A 23,788-nucleotide genomic window follows, 5' to 3' on the forward strand; every position below is an offset into this window, starting at 1 on the left:
TGCTGTGTATGTAGGTTTACAGTATTTTAGGAATGCATTGTACTAGTGCTTCTTGCTCTTGCTACAGCAGGTGTGAAAGACAGGAGATGTGAAGGTGTCTGAATTCTCTTAATGTCTGGATGAATAGATGTAGACATGACCTGTGCATCTCTGTGGAATTGTGTGTGCGATAGAAGAGGGAGGAGAATTCCTCTAAGCCATGAGTTTGATGAGTCAATTTATATTGGATGACCATTCCTCTTTTATTTTGGCCGTTTATCTTTTATGTCCTTTAGAATCCTTCAGTTTCTTGTGAGAATGCTGGAGGGCAGACAAATGAACCTCCCTTTTTGTTTAATCATATTGCTTTATCCCATCATGACAAGTGATTTTGCCAGAAAACAATTTTGCCAGAAGTGAACTCAACAGCTATGTAGGTTTGGAGAGAACACAGGGAAGGTATAGAAGAACAGATGACAATTTCCTTTCTTCTTGTATATCATAGTTAACAGAAGTGTGTGCCTGATGGAGTACCATGAAGGTTGGGCTGCTTCTGCTCAATGAGTGGAGCCTAAGAAGTGTTGCACCTGATCTGCTAATTTCTCTGTGTTTCTAAATTTGCATTGCTTGTTGTCATGAGATCAGCTTCAGGGTGTCTGGTTTTATGTGGAAGGTGACATCTGCTCCAACTGTCCCAGTGCAGCTGCAGGTGCAGTGCACATACACACCTATGATATTTACAGCTATAAAAGGAAAGGTTTCATAATCATATGTGTGGTCACCCAGGCACGCTTGTCCATAACAAAAGAATACAACATGACCTCTGCTGCAGTCCTCACTGGGTAGAGTGGCCACCAGCCATGTTTTCATAAATAGAGTACGGGCCAGTGGGAGAATATGTGCAGGGTGTTTCCCACACGGTTGCCCAGAACCTGGTGGCCACTCAACTGGAGACTAGTGGTTGCATGGTCACCTTGATGGAATTATAGTCAATGGCTTAATGTCCAAGAGGAAACCAGTAAGGTGTGGTGTACTTGTGGCCTGTACTGGGACTGGCACTATTTCGTATTTTCATACACAATGGGATTGAGTGCACCCTCACATTTGCAGCTGAAACAAGCTGAATTGATGCATGAGAGGGCAGAAATGCCAACTAGAGCGATGTTGATAGCCTGATGAAGTTCTACGAAAGACTTGATGTGGCTTTGTATTTCTCCGTTGACAGCCTCTGGAGAAAGGAGATGAAAAAGAGGGAACATTTCTGGATCAGAAAGAAAACAATATATGTTATACTTATGTTATAGTGCTATAAACGTTGCTTTAGGCTGATCTATTTATCAGAGTAATTCGCCCCAGATAAGGAAACACGACTTAAAGATAACTAGCAGAGTACTAAAAAGCTCTTAAGAGACTTCTAGAGCTACAATCTTGTTTCTCCATCTTACAGCTACACCTTGATTACATCATTTATCACACTGACATGAATATTCTGACTATTCATTGCGGCTCAAAGAGATGAATTAAAGCACCCGACAGAGACTCTGCTCCAACTCCTTTGGAGCCGTATTAAGCAAGTGCATCTGCGCTTGCTGATTCCAGTCTGAAAGAAACCAAACAGCCCCAAAGCCGGGCCCCCTTGAGCGCGGCCATCCGCGGCTGCGGCAGCGGCGTCGCGGCGCCTCCGGGTGCCGCTGTTGGCCGCCAAGGAGCGGTGCTGGAGCCGCCGCCGCCGCCGCGTCCTGCCCCCCGCAGGCTGCTCGCTCGGCCGGCGCCGGCCAGAGCGGCAGCGGCACGGGCAGCAGCGGCGGCGGCGGCGGCGGCGAGAGACGGCGCTGGGCGGGGAGCGGCGGCGTCCGAGGCGGGCAGAGCGGGCTCGCTGCGCTGCGGCGGCCCCTGCGCTGTGTGGCGAGAGCGGCTGGAAGGGAGGCAGGGCGGCGGCAGGAGGCAGGAGCGCGGCGAGCGCTGGCGAGAGAGAATGGCGGTGAGGCGGCGGCAGAGGCGCGCTGGCGGGCTGTGGGCGAGCGCTGGTGGCCGCGCTGCTGCTGTGCGTGTGGTGCCGGGCGGCGGCGGAGCGGGTCCGCTACTCCATCGCCGAGGAGCTGGGCAGAGGCTCGCTCGTGGGGCCGCTGGCGCGGGACCTGGGGCTCAGCGCGGACGAGCTGCCGGCGCGCAAGCTGCGGCTGAGCGAGGAGAAGCAATACTTCACGGTGAGCGAGGAAAACGGGAACCTGTACGTGAACGAGAGGCTGGACCGGGAGGAGATGTGCGGCGAGTCGGCGTCCTGCTCTGTCAGCTTCGAGGCGCTGGTGCAGAACCCTCTGAACGTTTTCCATGTCGAAGTGGACATTCAGGATGTGAACGACAACGCACCCCGCTTTCTACAAAACAAATTTCATCTGGAGATCAACGAGTTCACTTCTCCCGGCGCCCGGTTTTACTTGGGCATGGCAGAGGATGCGGACGTGGGCAGTAACTCGCTGCAGGGCTACGAGCTGGAGGCTAACGAGTACTTCACGGTGGAGGTGAAAGAGAACCAAGACGGCAGCAAATCCGCGGAGCTTGTACTGCGCCGTGCACTGGACCGGGAGAACGAGCAGAGCCTGCGCCTGATGCTGACGGCTCTGGACGGCGGAGACCCGCCCCGGACTGGCACCGCTCAGCTCTGGATCAACGTCACTGACGCCAATGACAACCCACCCGTGTTTGCTCAGGACCGGTACCGCGCCAGCCTGCGTGAGGACGCGCCTCCGGGATCAGTCGTGCTGAACGTGACAGCTTCAGATGCAGATGCCGGCACCAACGCCCACATCACCTACGGCTTCTGGAAAATGGCCGTCCAAGGTGCTTCAGAAGTTTTTGGTGGATGCCGAGAGAGGAACGATCACGCTGAAGGAGGCGCTGGACTTCGAGGATACACGGGCTTTCGACCTGGCAGTGGAAGCAAGGGACGGTGGTGGTCTGGTGGCACACTGCAAGGTGGAGGTGGAGGTGCTGGACGTGAACGACAACCCACCCGAGATTACTCTGACGTCGATTTCGAGTCCTGTGCCCGAGGACGCACCGGCAGGCACCGTGGTGGCCCTGCTGAAAGTGCGGGACAGAGACTCAGGAGAGAACGGTCAGGTGTCCTGCGAGCTGTCAGGCGAGGCACCGCTCTCGATTGTGCCGTCGTCGGGTGGCTCGTACAAGGTGGTGACGGCGAGCGCGCTGGACCCGCGAGGAGGCGTCCGAGCACCGCGTGACGGTGGTGCCCGGGGACCGGGGCAGGCCGGCGCTGTGGAGCAGCAGGGAGCTGGTGCTGGAGGTGTCGGACGTGAACGACAACGCGCCGGTGTTCGAGGAGGCGGCGTACAGCGGCGTACGTGGCGGAGAACAACGCGGCGGGCGCGCTGGTGGTGCGCGTGCAGGCGCGGGACGCGGACGCGGGCGCCAACCGGGCGCGTGAGCTACTGGCTGGCGGGCGGCAGCGCGGGCGCGGCGGCGCTGGTGTCGGTGGAGGCGCGGAGCGGCGCGCTGTACGCGCAGCGCTCCTTGGACTACGAGCAGTGCCGCGAGTTGGCGGTGGCGGTGCGGGCGCAGGACGGCGGCTCGCCGGCGCGCAGCTCCACGGCCACGGTGCGCGTGTTCGTGCTGGACCGCAACGACAACGCGCCGCGGGTGCTGTGGCCGGCGGCGGGGGCGGGTGGCGCGGGCGGCGGGAGGCGTGGCCCCGGCGGCGGCGCCGTTCGAGGTGGTGCCGCGCTCGGCCGAGGCCGGCTACCTGGTGGCCAAGGTGGTGGCGGTGGACGCGGACGCGGGGCGCAACGCGTGGCTGTCGTACGAGCTGGTGCAGGCGTCGGAGCCGGCGCTGTTCCGCGTGGGGCTGCACAGCGGCGAGGTGCGCACGGCGCGCGCCGTGTCCGAGAGGGACGCGGCCAAGCAGCGTGTGGTGGCCGTGGTGAAGGACCACGGGCAGCCGGCGCTGTCGGCCACGGCCACGCTGCACGTGGTGCTGGCCGAGAGCTTGCAGGAGGCGCTGCCGGAGCTGAGCGAGCGGGCGGCGGGCGCCGAGGGCGGCGGCGGGCGAGCTGCAGTTCTACCTGGTGCTGGCGCTGGCGCTGCTGTCGGCGCTTTTGGTGCTGAGCGTGGCGCTGGCCGTGCTGGCGCGGCTGCGGCGGGCCGGGCCGCCCGCCGTGCTGCGCTGCCTGGGCGCGCAGCGCTTCTCGGTGGCCGGCGCCGCCTTCCCGGCCGACTTCTGCGAGGGCACCTTGCCCTACTCCTACAACCTGTGCGTGGCGGCGCCGGCGCGCGCCGTGCCCGAGGCCGCTTGGCCGCCGCCGCCGGTGCCCATCCTGTCTGCGGAGGAGCTTCTGGGCGGGGATTCCTGCGAGAAGCCGAGCCCGGGCAGCAGCAGCGCCGTCGTGGGAGAGCCGCCCGCCGACCCCGACGCACCACAGGTCTGTAAAGCCGTGAGCTCCTTCTGTTCTCCGTGAGCCTTTCTTAACAGGCTTTCACTACTGCTTTCCTATCCCCCATGAAGTATGTGGTTTGGGGGTGCTGGTCCGTGAAGGAACGACGTAGAAAAGCAGGTATCCGTTTTCCACTCTCAGCAGGCTGCCATCCGCGGCATTTGTTTTTTCGGGGCCCCCAGCTTCAGATTCTCTTTAAAGCTTTTGATAAAACTCTCGTTTGAGTTATTAGCTGTGAACGCGGTACATTAGTGATTGTGCATAACGCAAAGATGGGCTGGATGCTTGTTGTACGCGATTTCTCCATCTGATCACCTTTCCCACAGATTTATATACTTGCACCTCTTCGAGATCTGAACATTATCTGTTGGTTAATACTACTTCGGTATTGACTCTGAAAGAGAACATACACCTGGCTCTGTTGATTGAGAAGTTACTTATTGTTCTAACCCTCTTCTGTTTGCCCTCCCATGTTTTGAGAGAAGGCTGCTCCACATATTGTAGGTCTAGTGAGAATGACTATTTTTTCCCCGAATATTATTTGTCTGATGCAAACCCGGTTTTTGATCCTGTTTCCAAAATTGCCGTGTAGGTTCCCATGTTTTGAGGAAATGCTGCTGCAGAAAAGGCAGCATTAATGGGACCAATATATATTATCCAGTCGTGATTTTTCAAAGTTCTTTTTCACAATTATTTATCAGTTCAAGGGAGAACACGGATTCTTGCTCTGCAGAAAGAGATCCGCTGATTTTGCATAACAGAATTTCAAAAACGGAATTGGCACTTAGAGTTTGTTGGGCACTTAGAGTTTGTTGCGGGGGGGGGGGGGCTTGCTTGTTATTTGAGTTTTTTTCCTGAGATGTGTGCATTTTCGACATGAAAGGAAAAATTACAGGTTGTTCCTCCCTGATGGAAAATTGTCGAGTGTATTTTGGGATAAGTTCCTTCAGAAATGATAGGCGGGGTTGGTTACTTCTTCCAGTCATTCTTTCTCTCTGCAGTCCTTTCTGTCTTTTTTTTTACCTCCCTTTTTCAGGTGAAGGCGGAGAATGGGACCTCAAAACCAAAGCAAACCAAAACCAAACCCCAGGTCTAGTTTTATTTCAGAGCCTCTCTTTTATCCGATCCCTTCCTCTCAAAGAGAGGTGCTTGGACCTGGTAGATCACGTGGATTGTGGAATACTAAACCGAGAAATTAGGTCTCTCAGCCGCTTTTTACAGTCATTTTTTTATCTGCCTGTTTACCAGGGCAGTCTTCTATACATACCAAAAATGACAAGGGAGTATGCAAAATGACAGAAACTGAACACTCAAATAAAGTCTTTTTGCACTTTTATTTAGTTTAAAAGTTGTCCAGCCAGAAAGAAGATTGAGTAATTAGGCGAATACTTTTCTAAAAACATCAAGCATTTGCATCATGATTTCTGACAAAAGGAAAGCTTTTTCCAGGTCGTTAAAACTATCGAATTAATTAAGTTTAAATGTGTATAAACGATACAGACCATAAATCTATGTGGCTTCTTAAGAAGGGAAATCACACATGAAAGACAACCGTTATCTGTGTGCAATCACCATCGATTTTGCTACGGTGGGCAGCAGAACAGGGACAGGAGCCAAGGCAGATATACCTGGTTTTTTTCCTTACCATTTGTCCTGCAGTTTGCGGGGAGACAAGCAGAGGGTTCTGGCCAGGCTCACTGCAGGTGCTTCCTGCCTCATGGTCAGTCACAGTACAATCAGTGAGGAACGATCAAATGACTTACAGCCGGAAACTGCGGGGTGGGGAAGAATGATTTTCGAGCAGTAGGGGAGATTCCTCCTGTACGGTGCCAAAAGGAAGGTCTTCTATTGAGCGATAGCAGAGCACCGGGCAGCTGGCAGAGCAGCCCACCTCCTGTCAGTTGTAAGGGGCTGTGTTAGACCCCACCTTCTTCTGCCTTTAAATGGCTCTTCTTAGTCATAGTGCAGTAGTTAAATTATACCGTCTTCTGTATGAACTGAGGAATTTCAAACGAAGTTCCTGCTGCTTGGGTTAATGAGCCAGATATCTCCACTACTCCTGTGGACAGAATTGTGTGTTTGATTATGGCGTTGTGAATCTGTGAGCCTCTTTTGTTTTGCTATCGTCGTCCAGTCATTCAAGCAGCACGGCTTCACCTCGTGTTTTTAGACTAATAGGATAGGAGTTCTACACAATAAAATCAGACAAGATATTTTACTTTACCTATATCGCCGGTAGCAAATTGTATTTTTCTGTGAGTTAGAAACACCCCGCTCACGAGACACCTCTGCTTTCCTCCCGGTCGTGATGTGTTCGAGCATAAAATAAGAGATCGGCTGGAGAAAAGAAGGAGGTGTCTGCGGCAAATATCTCCTTCCCCCTCAGCTGCTCGTGGGCAAAGCAGCGCTCGGCAGCGCTCGGTGCCTGCAGTGCGGGCAGGAGGCTGCGGGCGCCGCTGTTGACCGAGAGAAGCGAGAGGAAGCTCGGAGCGCTGCAGCCCCGCCCGCTGCGGACCTGCTCGATCGCCCGCTCCCTGTTGGGCTCAGCGAGCGAGCGGTCTGCGATCGTTCCCACGGTGGAGAACCGGGCTGCGGAGAGGCGGCGGTGCCGGAAGAGGTGAGCGGAGAAGTAGCGGGATCGGCGGAGTGACCGGCGGGGAGCGGTGTTTCGGTGCCGGCGGTGCCGCGGCGGAGATGTGCGCGGCGGGGAGGCGCTGGGGCCGGCGGCAGCGAGCTCTGCTCTGGGCCGTCCTGCTGGCAGCGTGGGAGGCGGCGTGGGGGCAGCTGCGCTACTCGGTGCCCGAGGAGATGCCCAAGGGCTCGTTCGTGGGCGACGTGGCCAAGGACCTGGGGCTGCAGTTGCCGGAGATCAGCGATCGCAGCGTCCACATTGTAGAAAGAGGTAGGACGCAGTACTTCTCTCTGCACGGGAAGTCGGGACATTTAGTAACGGCGGAAAGAATCGACAGAGAGCAGCTGTGCCGGCTGGTGGAGAAATGCGTGCTGCGCTGTGAGCTGATAGTGGAGGGACAGATGCAGGTTTACGGAATAGAGGTAGAAATCAAGGACATTAACGACAACATGCCGACATTTCGAGAGGCAGAAATTGAACTGAGAATGAGTGAGATGACAGCCCCGGGCTCGCGGTTTTCACTTCCCAGGGCTCATGACCCCGATACAGGAAGGAATTCCCTGCAGAGCTACGAGCTGAGCGGCGACGAGCACTTCTCGCTGGCCGTGCAGGCGGGCCCCGGCGGCGATCAGCGTCCCGAGCTGGTGCTGGCGAAAGGGCTGGACCGGGAGGAGGCGGCGTTTCACGAGCTGGTGCTGAGGGCGATTGACGGCGGCGATCCGGCACGGACGGGCACGGCTCGGATTCGCGTGATAGTGCTGGACGCGAACGACAACGCGCCCGTGTTCAGCCAGGCGGAGTACACGGTGCTTGTGCCCGAGGACGTGCCCGTGGGCTCTGTCCTCGTCACTGTCACGGCCACTGACGCCGACGAGGGTCTAAACGGGCAGGTGAAATACTCCATGAAGAAAGAGACCGACACAGCATTGGATATTTTCCATCTGGATTCTGAGACTGGAGCGATCGAGCTGTTGAGGATCCTGGATTTCGAGGAAGGCAATTCGTACGAATTGGAGGTGCAGGCACATGATAGTGGAGCTCTTTTCGACACGACAAAAGTCGTGATCACTGTGACAGATGTCAACGACAATGCGCCTGAACTGACAGTATCGTCAAAGTTGAACGAGATCTCGGAGGACGCCCCTCCGGGGAGTGTTGTGGCCCTGTTGCATGTGCAGGACCGTGACTCGGGGGCCAACGGCGCCGTGCACTGCTCAATCGACGGGGACGTCCCGTTCCGGCTGGAGAAGTCTTTTGACGACTATTACCGCGTCGTGACAGCGAGAGAGCTGGACCGGGAGCAGGTGTCGGAGTACAACGTGACGGTGCGGGCGGCCGACGGCGGGTCGCCGGCGCTGCAGAGCAGCGCGGTGCTGGCGCTGCGGGTGCTGGACGTGAACGACAACGCGCCGGTGTTCGCGCAGGAGCGCTACAGCGCGCGGCTGGCGGAGAACAACGCGGCGGGCGCGCTGGTGCTGACGGTGCGCGCGACGGACGCGGACTGGGGGCAGAACGCGCGCGTGCGGTACCGGCTGTGGGAGGGGCGGGTGCGGGGCGCGCCGCTGTCGTCGTACGTGTCGGTGCAGGCGGAGACGGGCGCGCTGTACGCGCTGCGCTCCTTCGACTACGAGGAGGTGCGCGAGCTGGAGCTGTGGGTGCGTGCGGAGGACGGCGGCGCGCCGGCGCTGAGCAGCAACGTGTCGGTGCGGCTGCTGATCGTGGACGAGAACGACAACGCGCCGCAGGTGCTCTACCCGCCCGCGGCTCCGCCTGCGGCATCGGGCAAGGGGGGCTGGTCGGGCGTGGAGCTGGCGCCGCGCTCGTCGGAGCCCGGCGCGCTGGTGGCCAAGGTGGTGGCGGTGGACGCGGACGCGGGGCAGAACGCGTGGCTGTCGTACGAGCTGGCCAAGGCGACGGAGCCGGGGCTGTTCCGCGTGGGGCTGCACAGCGGCGAGGTGCGCACGGCGCGCTTCCCGCTGGCCCGCGACGCGGCGCGCCAGAGCCTGGTGGTGGTGGTGAAGGACCACGGGCGGCCGGCGCTGTCGGCCACGGCCACGCTGAGCGTGCTGCTGGCCGAGAGCGTGGCCGAGCTGCTGGCCGAGCTGGGCAGCGCGGCCGAGGCGGCGGCGCCGGGCGAGCCGGCCGGCAGCCTGACGCGCTGGCTCGTGCTGGCCGTGGCCGCCGTGTCCTGCCTGTTCGTCGCCTTCCTGCTGCTGCTGCTGGCGCTGCGCCTGCGCCGCTGGCGCCGCGAGCAGCTGCTGGCGGCCGACAGCGGCGTCTTGCGCGGCGTGCCGGTCTCGCACTTCGTGGGCATCGACGGCGTGCGCGCCTTCCTGCAGTCCTACTCGCACGAGGTGTCGCTCACGGCCGACTCGCGCAAGAGCCAGCTGCGCTTCTCGGGCGGCAGCTGCTGCGACACCCTGCCGGCCCGGCCGCCGCCCGACGAGCCCGCACCGCTGCTCGGGGAAGAAGAACCTGTCGGCACTCCCCTCATGGACCCAGCCGCTGCACCGGTGAGTTCCTTTGAACCATACTCTTTCAGCGACGCTTACCTTTCCTGCTTCCTTGCTGTTTCACCCCATTGTCTGTGCCCTAAATAGGGAGGAGGCGAACATTTTTTCACTGCCCAGGCTTACATGTGGCAGGTGGCATGGGGCAGGAGCAGTGGGTGTGTTGCTGACTGGACGTTTTATATGGTGTTTCTTACGTGAGCACTGTGTTTTATGCTGTGCCATAACCTTGAAGGGTATGTGGTGATTACTAGATTTCTGCAGCTGTTAACTTTCTGGCTTGTTTCTTCAGAGGATCCTATTGTGGACCTTTATATTTGATAGTATCTGATCAGATCTGTTGACCTCGTTGCTGAATTGCCCTCGTGCTGAAGGTGTCTTTGAGCTGATACTTTAGTGACTGGGGTTTTATCAGATCTGTATATCTCTTATGAACTTGAGAATATTTTAAGTTTCTCTGAGTAATGTGAAGAGCAGAAAAAATTCTTTCATGCGTTAATGTTTTGACCTTTGTTCTTATATAAGGAGAAGATGTGCACACAACTTTTTTTCAGAGGCAGCTTTGATGTTCTGCAGTGTTTGGGGCAGGGCAAAAAAATGGACAAGTATTGAGTTCATCAGTTTGCTTTCCTACTGCATGCTGTTTCCAGCGACTGGCAATTGAATTCTGCCTTGCTCGTTTCAGTGAGGTAAAGGTGGGCCTGCGTGTGTCTGATAATGTGTCTGAACATCTTAGCAGCATCAATGCTCTTGCTTGTCACATACTCATGGTGAGCAGTCAGTGCAAAGTCAGCCAGAGAGTGGCCTAAAGCAGGAAAAGAGAGGATTGTACCGTCACCTGGCTGGGTGTCTCTTCATATTGTGGCAGTTGCCAAGGCCTGTGACACTTACAGCAGGTGCCCTTTTCCTGCATCCATAAAGGGGAGGCCAATCCCCTGATGAATTTGTCTGCAAGCAATACCCAGGGAAGTGCAAAGTTGCTTCAGAGATTCTGTGTGTAAGAACTGCCACATGAAGCATCATTTTTCTTGCTATATGTTCTACTGTGTCTGGATGTAGAATTTAATCATGGTTGAATTATGCTTTTCTCAGCCTTGACCAACCTTCAGATGTTATAAGTGGCTCTTGTTTTTATGAAGTAACTGTTGGTGTTATGTCATGTAATGTGTGAGTAAAGGCTGTGAATGCAGAACAAGGAGGACAGAGGATGGCGTCATACCAGGGAAAAGGTGAATCAATGCAGTTTTAGCTGAACAATTATTTGATACTGTGCCCAGTACCAAGGCTTGTGCCATCTTTTCTGTGATCCTGCTTTCTCTGTTTTTAAAGACAGTGGTAGTTCTCTGATAATAGAGCATTTGTCCAATAACTCTGCATTTAGAGAGATGATGTGTGGGTAGATGCTGTGAATGAGTGGTTTACATTGCCTAGAGAATCGCCATCAGAGATCTCAAACGTGGTTTTAATATGATTTTTTAGAACACGGGGAATGTAAAGGATGAGAGGGTACTTCTGCTAGAAATTTACTTGACATTTGAAGTATTTGCAAGAAACTTACTCATTTTATCCTCTCTTACGTCAAATAGAACTCTTCCTGAGAATGCTGGTTCTTGGATGTAGACATAAAGTTTGCATTAATTTTTGCAGAGTCACATGTCTTCTGAAATGCCCATGTGCTGAAGAAGAACGATGTTGTCTTTGAGTTGATTCTGAAGACTGAGACTTTAACTGAACCACGTGTAGCTTATGCCCTCTAGAACATTTTATATTCTGATGCATGTGTTTGTATTATGATACCTCTTCTCCATAAGCAGAAGTTGTGTGGGAAATATGGCTTTCCCTGATGTCTGTCTTCAAAGGTAGCTCCTCTCTTGCATGATACTTGAGCGCACGGAAGCATTCTGTCTGCACAGAGACAGGACAGGTTTGCTTGGCTGTGGTTCGAAATGCCTAAAAGGGTGGTGGAAACATTCAGTTTCCATTTTTTGTTATATGAATCCCATTGTTGCAATCCTGTGCATTTTCTATTTCATCTTCTTGAAAGAAATTACTTGGAGATCCGTGCCTCATGATATTAAATACTTCCTCCTGTGTACCTGCTACATTTGACACAGACTGAAATGTTAAGTTATAATTTCTTCACTTCTGTGGGTTTGTCATTCCTTCCTTGTTGCTTCTCATGTTCTAAAACTGGGTCTGAGTTTGGCTGATAGACCTTGAAGAAGGGATCTGTTGAAATTAACGGACTGGGAGAGCAGTTTCTGCTCACACCCTGAAGGTGTTTAGCTGCCAAGACAAAGACTTTGATATACTTCGGGTTCTGTAAAATACTGCTGAACTTCAGTGTCCAGTTCTTTTTCACTTGCAGTTGACATAGGACCAGTAGTTGGATTTATCCATCGTGCAACTAAATACTGTGAATACAGAACAAGAGGTTGAATTCATATTAGGAAATTAGGTGGATTATTGCAGTTTTGACTGAGCGCTTGTTTGATTTCATGGTGTGCCATTTTTGTCTGTGATCCTGGTTTCTGTTTTGAAAGGCAGTGGTAGGCCTCTGATAAGAGAGCATTTGTCCAATAGCTCCACATTTAGAAGGATAACACCTGGTTTGATGTCATTAATGAATTATTTCGATTGTCTAAAGAATCTCTGTCAGAGGTATTATCAAAAGTGGCTTAATATGATGTTGTGGAAGTGTGTCTTTAACAAAGTTTGATGTCAAGGTTCACTCTATTACTACATGGATGAAACATTTAAAGGACTCTTATCAAATTAAACTCCTGGCTTTCTAAACTCCTGATGGAACTTACATGCAACCAGGTCCAAGCATAGCCTCAGATATCACCTGTGGCTTATCTCTAATGGAATTATCTACATGGATTTCATTAGTATTAACTTATCAGTCACTTACTGAGGTTCTGCTGTGGCTGAGGGGTCTGGCCGCCTTGGGCAATGAAAGATCTCTTCATCTTAGGTAAGGAATGTCAAGTCTTGAGGGGTGTTACTGTTCTAGGGGAAAGTTACCTGGTGTGCAGTCCAGCTGCACTGCAGGGAAGCCTCAAATTGGACCCATCTCTTCATGGTAAAAGATCTCCCTGCCTCGAGGACCAAGCTTGAGAGATGTCCCATAAAATGTGAGGTCATCGCCATGCAGCCAAGCTGCCTAGCAGGGAGATTTCAGAAAATAAATATGACAGCTCACATTGACTTTATGTGAGAAATTGTTTGGCTCAGAGTCAATTGCAAAAACCAGGAAAGGTCTGCATGAGACTCCTTGTGCCCACAACTTTCTTTGTTTGATAAAGGAGTCTGGGAAAAGACACTTGCACATCACTCTGCTCCTTGGAGGTTTTTCTAGAAGAGTTCTTGGCCCAGCTTTGGCAAGTTTCTAATTCCTGTGTGAAACCTCTTTATCTAAACTATATCTCCCTGGAATGTGGCAATGGAGAGTTTGTTTGAAGTTGTAATAACTTTCTTTCAGGCATTTTTTTCCTGGAAGGTTGTGCTTCCATCTCCCTGTTTTTGGACAGTGCTTTTGCACTAGAAGCTGTGAGCGGAGTTTTTTTCAGGAAATACTTACTTCAGTTACCTAAGACAAAATTCTATGTGTAAGAATGAAGAAACAGAGTGCAAAAGAAAGCCTGTTCAACTTTCTCACAAGACTTAGCTTGAGAAAGAGGCCCATGATAAAGCCTTTAAAGTCAGGGTTTCTTACCGTGTGTGGTCCAGAGTAAGACCTCAGGGACTTGCAGCTGGAGACTTTGATGCCTTCCAGGTGCTCTCAGAAATGAATTTCTGTGGTCGAAGTGAAAACTGAGCTATGCTCCTGATCAGTTTCTCTGAAAACATTCTTTATGCATCATTGCATAGCTCATATAATTGTTTATTCTTTCTCCTCTCCATATGTAGGTTTAATTATAAGTAGTGGCAAAACTTCATCTAACAAGGCCTTGTCCTTTAGTATCTTGTTTAGTCATCTTATAGCTGGTGAGGAAGGCGGGAGATGTGAGTGGCAGACCCTTGAGTTCTAGTTCTGAGTGAAGAGATGCAAACATGGCCTTAGAGTAAGTCACGCTTTTGTGGAACAGTGTGTGCAATAAAAGAGGGGAAGAGATTCCCCTAAGTGAATAGTTCAATGACCACATCACTGCTGGTTGACCACTCCTCTTTTGGTTTGTCCATTTATCATTCCCGTGCTTTTGAATAATTACAGATCTTCTTGGAATGGGGGTGATCAGACAACTGTATCTCCTTTATGTGCAGGATAATTATGCATTATCTTCTCACGAGGTATTTTTGTTAATGATGAAGACATAAACAAACCTGAAAGTTGAATAGGATTTTAGACAGATGAGAATGATGACACATGGGTAGAATATTTAATGAATGGGTAAAATAGTTTATACTTCCTGTGGAAGCACTGCTGCATTTCCAAAACCAAAACCGACTACTATATAGTCCAAACTAAGAGTTAACAGCCTCACTTGCTCATTCAGACACTGGTGACTTCCAGGTGCCTCGTGAAACATTTCTTTTAAGGCAGATATATGACAACACACCTGTATATTCCAGGAATCCAGTATTTCCCTCAGGGAGGCCTGTCACAGATTTTGGATTTGTTTCTTGACAGTCAGAAATGAGTGAGGGATTTGAGATTCTGCTTTGCGAAAAAGACCTCGTGAAGAGCACTGGAGCGCAGCCCCACCCGTTGCTGACTCCACGTGGGTAACAGGCATAGACAAGCTCAAGGAGCACTATTGCATAGGAGCAGTCACCTCTGGACCCCTTCTGCCAAGATGCAGAGCACAGTACAGATTGTAGAGAACAGATGGCCAGTTCCACCAGCCTGGAGATCGTTCTTATCTTTTGGGGACTACAGGACTACATTCCCCTCTTTGTGATTTCCTACACTGTGCAGGCCTGGATTTGTCACAGTAAGGAATAATCAGCCCCATGTGGGGCAGTGGGAGGTTTTTGGTTTGGCTTCTTTGGGTTATTAAGTGCCAGGAAGCATTGTTGTGATGAAAAAAGCAATATCTGAAGCTTAGGAAAGTCACCCAGTACAATTAAAAGAGACGTAGTGACCCTTTAAAATCAGTGCAGTTTTCTTACCTTATACCTCTAGGCTTCAGTGAATTTCTAGGTGCTCTGGGCACAAGTTTTTAAGGGAGAGTTCTGGCAAAGCAACTGAAAATCATAGACCCAAGGCACCTTCCTCAATAAGGTCATATGGAGTTTTGGATTTGTGTATACATCATCAGAAATCACCGTAAAATTTTCAGTTGATCATGCTGTTGTTAGATGGCCTTACCTGATGATAGGACTTATTCCTAGAAGCTCCCCAAATAAAAGCAGGGGAAATATCATGACAATTATTATGACAGGCCCTGAAGTTTCAAGTGTCCACCAAGAGCACTGAGAGTTTCTCCACATTAAAGAGTAATGAGTGCCGGGATGTGCACAGTGCAGAGCCAGCAGAGCCTTGTGCTTTATTTTCCTTTGACAGGTGTGTACAGTGACACGGGTCTGAGTGCAGGTCTACTGCCTTTGAACTTCACATCTCTCCCTCAGTGTTCATTATTGTTCAAAATCAGACCCAGACCTGAGCGTTTCAGAGTAATGTCAACTCTTGCATGGGCCTCAGTGACAACTGTGGGGAGCAAGGTGAAATATCAGGAAAGGTTGAAAAGATTTGCAAGTTTGGCATGAAGTGATAGAGAGGGTTTGGAAAAGAGTTGCAACTGGGTTGTGTAGGTTTACAGTTTGCATATCTCTTGTTGTTGCAACTAGACACGGGGCTGTACCCATAGTGAGTAGCCTTAACACACTTTGGAAATGAACTTTCACAAGGCGGCTGCAGCGGCGTCGCGGCGCCTCCGGGTGCCGCTGTTGGCCGCCAAGGAGCGGTGCTGGAGCCGCCGCCGCCGCCGCGTCCTGCCCCCGCAGGCTGCTCGCTCGCCCGGCGCCGGCCAGAGCGGCAGCGGCACGGGCAGCAGCGGCGGCGGCGGCGGCGAGAGACGGCGCTGGGCGGGGAGCGGCGGCGTCCGAGGCGGGCAGAGCGGGCTCGCTGCGCTGCGGCGGCCCCTGCGCTGTGTGGCGAGAGCGGCTGGAAGGGAGGCAGGGCGGCGGCAGGAGGCAGGAGCGCGGCGAGCGCTGGCGAGAGAGAATGGCGGTGAGGCGGCGGCAGAGGCGCGCTGCGGGCTGTGGGCGAGCGCTGGTGGCCGCGCTGCTGCTGTGCGTGTGGTGCCGGGCGGCGGCGGAGCGGGTCCGCTACTCCATCACCGAGGAGCTGGGCAGAGGCTCGCTCGTGGGGCCGCTGGCGCGGGACCTGGGGCTCAGCGCGGGCGAGCTGCCGGCGCGCAAGCTGCGGCTGAGCGAGGAGAAGCAATACTTCACGGTGAATGAGGAAAACGGGAACCTGTACGTGAACGAGAGGCTGGATCGGGAGGAGATGTGCGGCGAGTCGGAGTCCTGCTCTGTCAGCTTCGAGGCGCTGGTGCACAACCCTCTGAACGTTTTCCACATTGAGGTGGCCATTGAGGACGTGAATGACAACTCCCCGGCTTTCAGCAAGGCTGCTCTCGACCTCGAGATCGGTGAATGGACGCTTCCCGGTGCTCGTTTTCCCCTGGAGACGGCTCAAGACGCAGACGTCGGCAGCAACTCGCTGCTGACTTACCAGCTCACCAGCAACCCGTCCTTCTCTCTGGCCTTAAAGGAGAGCCAGGACGGAAGCAAGCAGCCGGAATTAGTGCTAGAGAGAGCATTAGACCGGGAGAAGCAGAGCTCCTTTGAGCTGGTGCTAACTGCACTGGATGGCGGGGACCCCGCGAGATCCGGGACTGTCCAGGTTCGGGTCAATGTGACAGACGCCAACGACAACCCGCCCGTGTTCAGCAAAAGCGTCTACGAGGCGCGAATTGCAGAGAATCTGCCGGCGGGGTCGCTGGTGCTGCGGGTGGTGGCCACAGATGCGGACGCGGGCACCAATGGGCGGGTCTCCTACTCCTTTGGCAACGTCCCGGATGGAGTTCGCGCCCTTTTCGCTGTCGAAAGTGAGAGCGGCGAGGTCAGGACGGCGGGTCCCCTCGATTTCGAGGAGAAGAATAAATACATCTTGAACCTGGAGGCGAAGGACGGTGGTGGGTTGAACGCTCGTTGCAAGGTGCAAATAGACATCACGGACGAAAATGACAACGCTCCCGAGATCACCATTCTGTCCCTCTCGAGCCCTGTGCCCGAGGACGCACCGACCGGCACCGTGGTGGCCCTGCTGAAAGTGCGGGACAGAGACTCCGGTGAGAACGGTCAGGTGTCCTGCGAGCTGTCAGGCGAGGCACCGCTGTCGATTGTGCCGTCGTCGGGTGGCTCGTACAAGGTGGTGACGGCGAGCGCGCTGGACCGCGAGGAGGCGTCCGAGCACCGCGTGACGGTGGTGGCCCGGGACCGGGGCAGGCCGGCGCTGTGGAGCAGCAGGGAGCTGGTGCTGGAGGTGTCGGACGTGAACGACAACGCGCCGGTGTTCGAGGAGGCGGCGTACAGCGCGTACGTGGCGGAGAACAACGCGGCGGGCGCGCTGGTGGTGCGCGTGCAGGCGCGGGACGCGGACGCGGGCGCCAACGGGCGCGTGAGCTACTGGCTGGCGGGCGGCAGCGCGGGCGCGGCGGCGCTGGTGTCGGTGGAGGCGCGGAGCGGCGCGCTGTACGCGCAGCGCTCCTTGGACTACGAGCAGTGCCGCGAGTTGGCGGTGGCGGTGCGGGCGCAGGACGGCGGCTCGCCGGCGCGCAGCTCCACGGCCACGGTGCGCGTGTTCGTGCTGGACCGCAACGACAACGCGCCGCGGGTGCTGTGGCCGGCGGCGGGGGCGGGTGGCGCGGCGGCGGGAGGCGTGGCCCCGGCGGCGGCGCCGTTCGAGGTGGTGCCGCGCTCGGCCGAGGCCGGCTACCTGGTGGCCAAGGTGGTGGCGGTGGACGCGGACGCGGGGCGCAACGCGTGGCTGTCGTACGAGCTGGTGCAGGCGTCGGAGCCGGCGCTGTTCCGCGTGGGGCTGCACAGCGGCGAGGTGCGCACGGCGCGCGCCGTGGCCGAGAGGGACGCGGCCAAGCAGCGTGTGGTGGCCGTGGTGAAGGACCACGGGCAGCCGGCGCTGTCGGCCACGGCCACGCTGCACGTGGTGCTGGCCGAGAGCTTGCAGGAGGCGCTGCCGGAGCTGAGCGAGCGGGCGGCGGGCGCCGAGGCGGCGGCGGGCGAGCTGCAGTTCTACCTGGTGCTGGCGCTGGCGCTGCTGTCGGCGCTTTTGGTGCTGAGCGTGGCGCTGGCCGTGCTGGCGCGGCTGCGGCGGGCCGGGCCGCCCGCCGTGCTGCGCTGCCTGGGCGCGCAGCGCTTCTCGGTGGCCGGCGCCGCCTTCCCGGCCGACTTCTGCGAGGGCACCTTGCCCTACTCCTACAACCTGTGCGTGGCGGCGCCGGCGCGCGCCGTGCCCGAGGCCGCTTGGCCGCCGCCGCCGGTGCCCATCCTGTCTGCGGAGGAGCTTCTGGGCGGGGATTCCTGCGAGAAGCCGAGCCCGAACAGCAGCAGCGCCGTCGTGGGAGAGGTGCTCGCCGATCCCGACGCACCGCAGGTCTGTAAAGCCGCACGCTCCTTCTGTTATTGAGGCTTTCCTAACTTCGTCCTTTCCGCCCTCATTTTCTCGGTGTGTTGTCAATGCGAATTCCTCATCTGTGTCTCCCTGTAGTCACGGAATTTTTTGGTTTTTCCTTGATAACAGCTTTAGTTTCAGCTGAAATGCTTTGACTACAACTCTCTTTTGAACTTGCAGCAGTGTTTCCCTGTGTTTCCCGGGGTTGTATTGTTGTGGGGGTTCACATTCCTGTCTCCATGAATGATTGATTTAAGGAAAGGGCTATCCCCCTTCCATGGAGAGCAGGAAGCCAGCGGTGGCACTTGTTTCTTCCTTGATAACGAAGTCAAGTTTGATAACAGAGTCAAGTTCAGTGGAGACTTTTTGTCTTCAACGCTTGTGCTCTATAAATTATTAAAATGTGTTTGCAGCATTGAACTTGGATGCTTACTCTGTAGGAGAACTGCTCGTTCTGCGTGACAGAGTAGGAGAAAAAAAACCACTGACAAGTGATGTTGCCGCTTTTTCCTTCCTGGTTGCTTTGTCCAGAAAGGGTGTAGTTGAAACTGGTTTATAGTTGTACACAGACCCGTTCGTTAGTTTTTATTTTTTCCCTATTTGAACCACAAAGGTAACGTGTGTGGATAGTTACGTTCTCCATCCCGAGTGAAAGAAAAGAGTGCCACCTGTTTTGGAGGGCAATGCAGCAGTAGGCTGGCTTCCTGTGTGAAAAGTAAGGAACACTATATTTAACTGAGGAGAGTGAGATTCAGACATTCGAATTCCTTCCAGTTTTCCTTTGAGAGTATTAGCTGCATCTTTATTTCTACCTATAATAATCAGGTAACAATTAGCTCCCTGAATTCAAGAAGCATGCAATTGGTCTCGTCCTGCTTATGGTGATGAGCCTGATACCTCAGGTTAGCCGTGTGTGTGTGTATATGTATATCTAATGTTTTCAATCTCAGACCCTGTTGTTGAAGATGCTTTTGAACAAACAGGGTAAGACTAACGGTAATGTACAGGTTGAAATCAGAAAAATATGCTTTAATTTACATATATTGACATTAGTAAATTATTAGTATCTCCTGCGGTAGAAGCACCACGCCCACAGCATGCCTCTGTTTTCCTCTCGATCGTGATCTGGAGGATCAAAGCAGAGACCGGCTGGAGAAAAGCCAATGCAGGAGGTCACCGCTGCACGGGAACCGATGTCTCTGTGGCAAATACCTGTCCCCGCGAGCTGCCGTGGGAGAGGCAGGGCGGGCTGGGCTCGGCAGCGCTCGGTGCCTGCAGTGCGGGCAGGAGGCTGCGGGCGCCGCTGTTGACCGAGAGAAGCGAGAGGAAGCTCGGAGCGCTGCAGCCCCGCCCGCTGCGGACCGGCTCTGTCACGGGATCGCTGGATTCCTGGTTCAGCGGTCGGACGGTCTGCGATCGTCCCCGCGCTGCGGAACCGTGCTGAACCGAGGCCGGAGGACTGCCAGAGGCAGCGGCCGGGAGCGGCGAGCCCGAGAAGGAGCGTGAGACACATCGGCGATCGGCGGTAGGGAGCTGCTCGCGGTGTTTCGGTGGTGCGGTGCCGCGGCGGAGATGTGCGCGGCGGGGAGGCGCTGGGGCCGGCGGCAGCGAGCTCTGCTCTGGGCCGTCCTGCTGGCAGCGTGGGAGGCGGCGTGGGGGCAGCTGCGCTACTCGGTGCCCGAGGAGATGCCCAAGGGCTCGTTCGTGGGCGACGTGGCCAAGGACCTGGGGCTGCAGCTGCCGGCGCTCAGCGAACACGGCGTCCGCATTGTCTCTGAAGGTAGGACGCAGTATTTCGCTCTGCACGGCAAGACGGGACATTTAGTGACGGCGGAGAGGATCGACAGAGAGCAGCTGTGCGAGAGTGTGCAGCAATGCGTGCTGCGCTGTGAGCTGATAGTGGAGGAAGAAATGAAGTTTTATGAAATCGAAGTGGAGATTGCGGATATCAACGACAACGCCCCCAGCTTTCAAGAGGCAGATACTGATATGAGACTGAGCGAGATGACGGCCCCGGGGTCGCGATTTCCACTGACAGAGGCTCATGATCCGGACTCGGGCCGGAATTCCCTGCAGAGTTACGAGCTGAGTGGCGACGAGCACTTCTCGCTGGCCGTGCAGGCGGGCCCCGGCGGCGATCAGCGTCCCGAGCTGGTGCTGGCGAAGGCGCTGGACCGGGAGGAGGCGGCGTTTCACGAGCTGGTGCTGAGGGCGATTGACGGCGGCGATCCGGCACGGACGGGCACAGCTCGGATCAGAGTGACAGTGGTGGATGCGAACGACAACGCGCCCGTGTTCAGCCAGGCGGAGTACACGGTGCGTGTGCCCGAGGACGTGCCCGTGGGCTCCACCCTCGTTACTGTCACGGCCACCGATGCAGATGAGGGGCTGAATGGACAAGTGAAATACTCCTTTAAAAAAAAGAAGGCGGCTTCATCGCAGGTATTCAGCCTGGACTCTGAGACGGGAGCAATCACCCTGGGGCAGAACCTGGATTTCGAGGAAGGTAAAACCTACCTGCTGGACCTGGAGGCATATGATGGTGGTGCTCTTTATGATACGGCAAAAGTGGTGATTACTGTGACAGACGTCAATGACAATGTCCCAGAGATTTCGGTGAGATCGGCAGTAAGCACCATCTCTGAGGACTCCCCGTCAGGGACCGTGGTGGCCCTGCTACATGTGCAGGACCGCGATTCGGGGGCCAACGGCGCCGTGCACTGCTCGCTCGACGGGGACGTCCCGTTCCGGCTGCAGAGCTCCCACGGCAGCTACTACAGCGTGGTGACAGCGAGAGAGCTGGACCGGGAGCAGGTGTCGGAGTACAACGTGACGGTGCGGGCGGCCGACGGCGGGTCGCCGGCGCTGCAGAGCAGCGCGGTGCTGGCGCTGCGGGTGCTGGACGTGAACGACAACGCGCCGGTGTTCGCGCAGGAGCGCTACAGCGCGCGGCTGGCGGAGAACAACGCGGCGGGCGCGCTGGTGCTGACGGTGCGCGCGACGGACGCGGACTGGGGGCAGAACGCGCGCGTGCGGTACCGGCTGTGGGAGGGGCGGGTGCGGGGCGCGCCGCTGTCGTCGTACGTGTCGGTGCAGGCGGAGACGGGCGCGCTGTACGCGCTGCGCTCCTTCGACTACGAGGAGGTGCGCGAGCTGGAGCTGTGGGTGCGTGCGGAGGACGGCGGCGCGCCGGCGCTGAGCAGCAACGTGTCGGTGCGGCTGCTGATCGTGGACGAGAACGACAACGCGCCGCAGGTGCTCTACCCGCCCGCGGCTCCGCCTGCGGCATCGGGCAAGGGGGGCTGGTCGGGCGTGGAGCTGGCGCCGCGCTCGTCGGAGCCCGGCGCGCTGGTGGCCAAGGTGGTGGCGGTGGACGCGGACGCGGGGCAGAACGCGTGGCTGTCGTACGAGCTGGCCAAGGCGACGGAGCCGGGGCTGTTCCGCGTGGGGCTGCACAGCGGCGAGGTGCGCACGGCGCGCTTCCCGCTGGCCCGCGACGCGGCGCGCCAGAGCCTGGTGGTGGTGGTGAAGGACCACGGGCGGCCGGCGCTGTCGGCCACGGCCACGCTGAGCGTGCTGCTGGCCGAGAGCGTGGCCGAGCTGCTGGCCGAGCTGGGCAGCGCGGCCGAGGCGGCGGCGCCGGGCGAGCCGGCCGGCAGCCTGACGCGCTGGCTCGTGCTGGCCGTGGCCGCCGTGTCCTGCCTGTTCGTCGCCTTCCTGCTGCTGCTGCTGGCGCTGCGCCTGCGCCGCTGGCGCCGCGAGCAGCTGCTGGCGGCCGACAGCGGCGTCTTGCGCGGCGTGCCGGTCTCGCACTTCGTGGGCATCGACGGCGTGCGCGCCTTCCTGCAGTCCTACTCGCACGAGGTGTCGCTCACGGCCGACTCGCGCAAGAGCCAGCTGCGCTTCTCGGGCGGCAGCTGCTGCGACACCCTGCCGGCCCGGCCGCCGCCCGACGAGCCCGCGCCGCTGCTCGGGGAGGAGGACCCTGCCGGCGCTCGTCCCGTGGATTCCACCTCAGTCCCGGTGAGTTCCTCGGTCCAGGCTGCCTCCGCAACACTTCCCCTTGCTACTCCCCTCTGGTCTGTGTCGTGCAAAGGGAGTTTTGCTGACCTAGGCAGGAGATGCCTGTACAATCAGTGTTCTCGCCACTGGTGGAGGAGCCTGGAGAAATAATGTTGCTTGTGCCGGGAAGTGCGTGAGGCCATTAATTAATTGATTAATTAATGGCGTGGTTATCTTTCATGCTGCCCATTTATCCAGTACCTCCAGGAAAACAGCTCATATTTTAGCTTTAGTGACTTGATAGTTCTTCCAAGCGTAGATGGCAAAATTGCTTGCATGTTACAAATGTCATAAAAACCCTTTGAGTTTGTCAGGGCTTATAGATGTCAATCCTTGGAGCTTTTCCCTGCGGGTCTCTTGCACTATGCAAGAGAATGTTTTGCTGCTTTTCATCATCAGTGCTCATAACTTTATCCACTGTTATATCCTGTACAGCTCTTCCTTTGACATAGGTGAAAACATTGTATTAATGATTGCAAAATGAGTTATCTTCCAAAATACCCATGTGCTAAGGAAGAATGATGGTGTCTTGGAATTGATTCTAATGACTGAGTCTTTATCTGAGCTACATATTGCTTATACCGGTTAGAACATTTCATGTTACTTGAAGTGGGTGTGTTAAGCAGAGAAGGTCCTGTGCATGGATCTATTTTGTGATCCTTGTTCTCCGTAAGGAAAGATTGTGTGGGAAACGTCTTTCAATGGTATCTGTTTTCAAAGTAGCTTCCTTTTTTTCATAGTGTTTGAGGATGCTGAAGTATTCTGTCTGCACAGAGGGAGAGCAGCTGGAAGACTTTGCTGTTGTGTAGTTTGAAGTGTTGGTGTAAATGTTCGTTTTCCCCTAGCTGGTATATGAATCCCTTTGTTGTGCTTCTGTGCATTTTCCTCTTCTTGTTCTCCAAAGATGTTACTTGGAGATCTGTGCCTCTCGATACTAGGCACTCTTCTTGTCTACCTGCTACATTAGGCGTAGCAGGAAATGTCAAGCTATGAATCCTTCACTTTTGTGGCTTTCCTATGGCTTCCTTGGTTACTATGATCTAAAACTGGTTATTTATTTGGCTGACAGTCCTTAAAAATATGTAGCTGTTCAAATTATAAAGCTGGCAGAGCAGTTTCCATCCGTACCTTGATGCTGTGCAGTTGCTGAGACAAAGACATTGATACACAGGTGTGTCAATGTTGTTTTGGCTGAATAATGGTTTGATGTCATGCCTGGTCCCAATGCCTCTGCCATTTTTCTTTTTCTATGATCCTGGTTTCCCTGGACTGAAAGGCAATGCTAGTCTTCTTATAATAGAGCATTTGTACAATAAATCTGCATTTAGAAGGATGATGCATGTGTAGATGTTGCAAATGAACAATTTAGATTGCTTAAAGAATCAGTATCAGAGCTGTTATTAAAACTGTTTTCAGTATGATTTCATTGCAGTGCATCTTAGTAAAGTTTGATGGGAAGGTTCACTCTGTTACTTGCTATATGGGTGAAGTATACAAGGTATTTTTTAGGGAGTGG

At 55.2% G+C, this 23,788-nt stretch overlaps 3 protein-coding genes across 3 annotated transcripts in view; all 3 read left to right on the forward strand.

Moving 5' to 3' along the window:
* Positions 1-1,789: 1,789 nt before the first annotated feature.
* LOC116451470 (protocadherin gamma-B5-like) lies at positions 1,790-6,788 on the forward strand. The gene is given in 8 exon segments (XM_032124979.1): positions 1,790-1,984; positions 1,986-2,810; positions 2,812-3,192; positions 3,194-3,334; positions 3,336-3,413; positions 3,415-3,666; positions 3,668-4,029; positions 4,031-6,788. Coding segments are annotated over 8 exon segments (2,490 nt in total). The 5' UTR covers positions 1,790-1,954; the 3' UTR covers positions 4,452-6,788.
* Positions 6,789-7,121: 333 nt separating this feature from the next.
* On the forward strand, positions 7,122-10,378 carry LOC116451704 (protocadherin gamma-A10-like). The gene is made up of 2 exons (XM_032125372.1): positions 7,122-9,572; positions 10,220-10,378. The coding sequence occupies exons 1-2, from the start codon at positions 7,122-7,124 to the stop codon at positions 10,376-10,378; spliced, it is 2,610 nt and encodes an 869-aa protein (XP_031981263.1).
* Positions 10,379-15,564: 5,186 nt separating this feature from the next.
* Positions 15,565-23,788, forward strand: part of LOC116451705 (protocadherin gamma-A10-like) — a 163,365-nt gene continuing 155,141 nt past the window's right edge. Inside the window, exons 1-3 of the mRNA XM_032125373.1 lie at positions 15,565-18,192; positions 19,489-19,610; positions 19,740-22,233. Of these exons, the coding sequence (XP_031981264.1) occupies positions 15,739-18,192; positions 19,489-19,610; positions 19,740-22,233 (5,070 nt within the window). The 5' untranslated portion in view covers positions 15,565-15,738. The remainder of the gene's footprint in view (positions 18,193-19,488; positions 19,611-19,739; positions 22,234-23,788) is intronic.

This window comes from Corvus moneduloides, chromosome 15 (assembly GCF_009650955.1).
Source record: "Corvus moneduloides isolate bCorMon1 chromosome 15, bCorMon1.pri, whole genome shotgun sequence".
In the NCBI taxonomy this organism is placed as follows: Eukaryota; Metazoa; Chordata; class Aves; order Passeriformes; family Corvidae; genus Corvus; species Corvus moneduloides.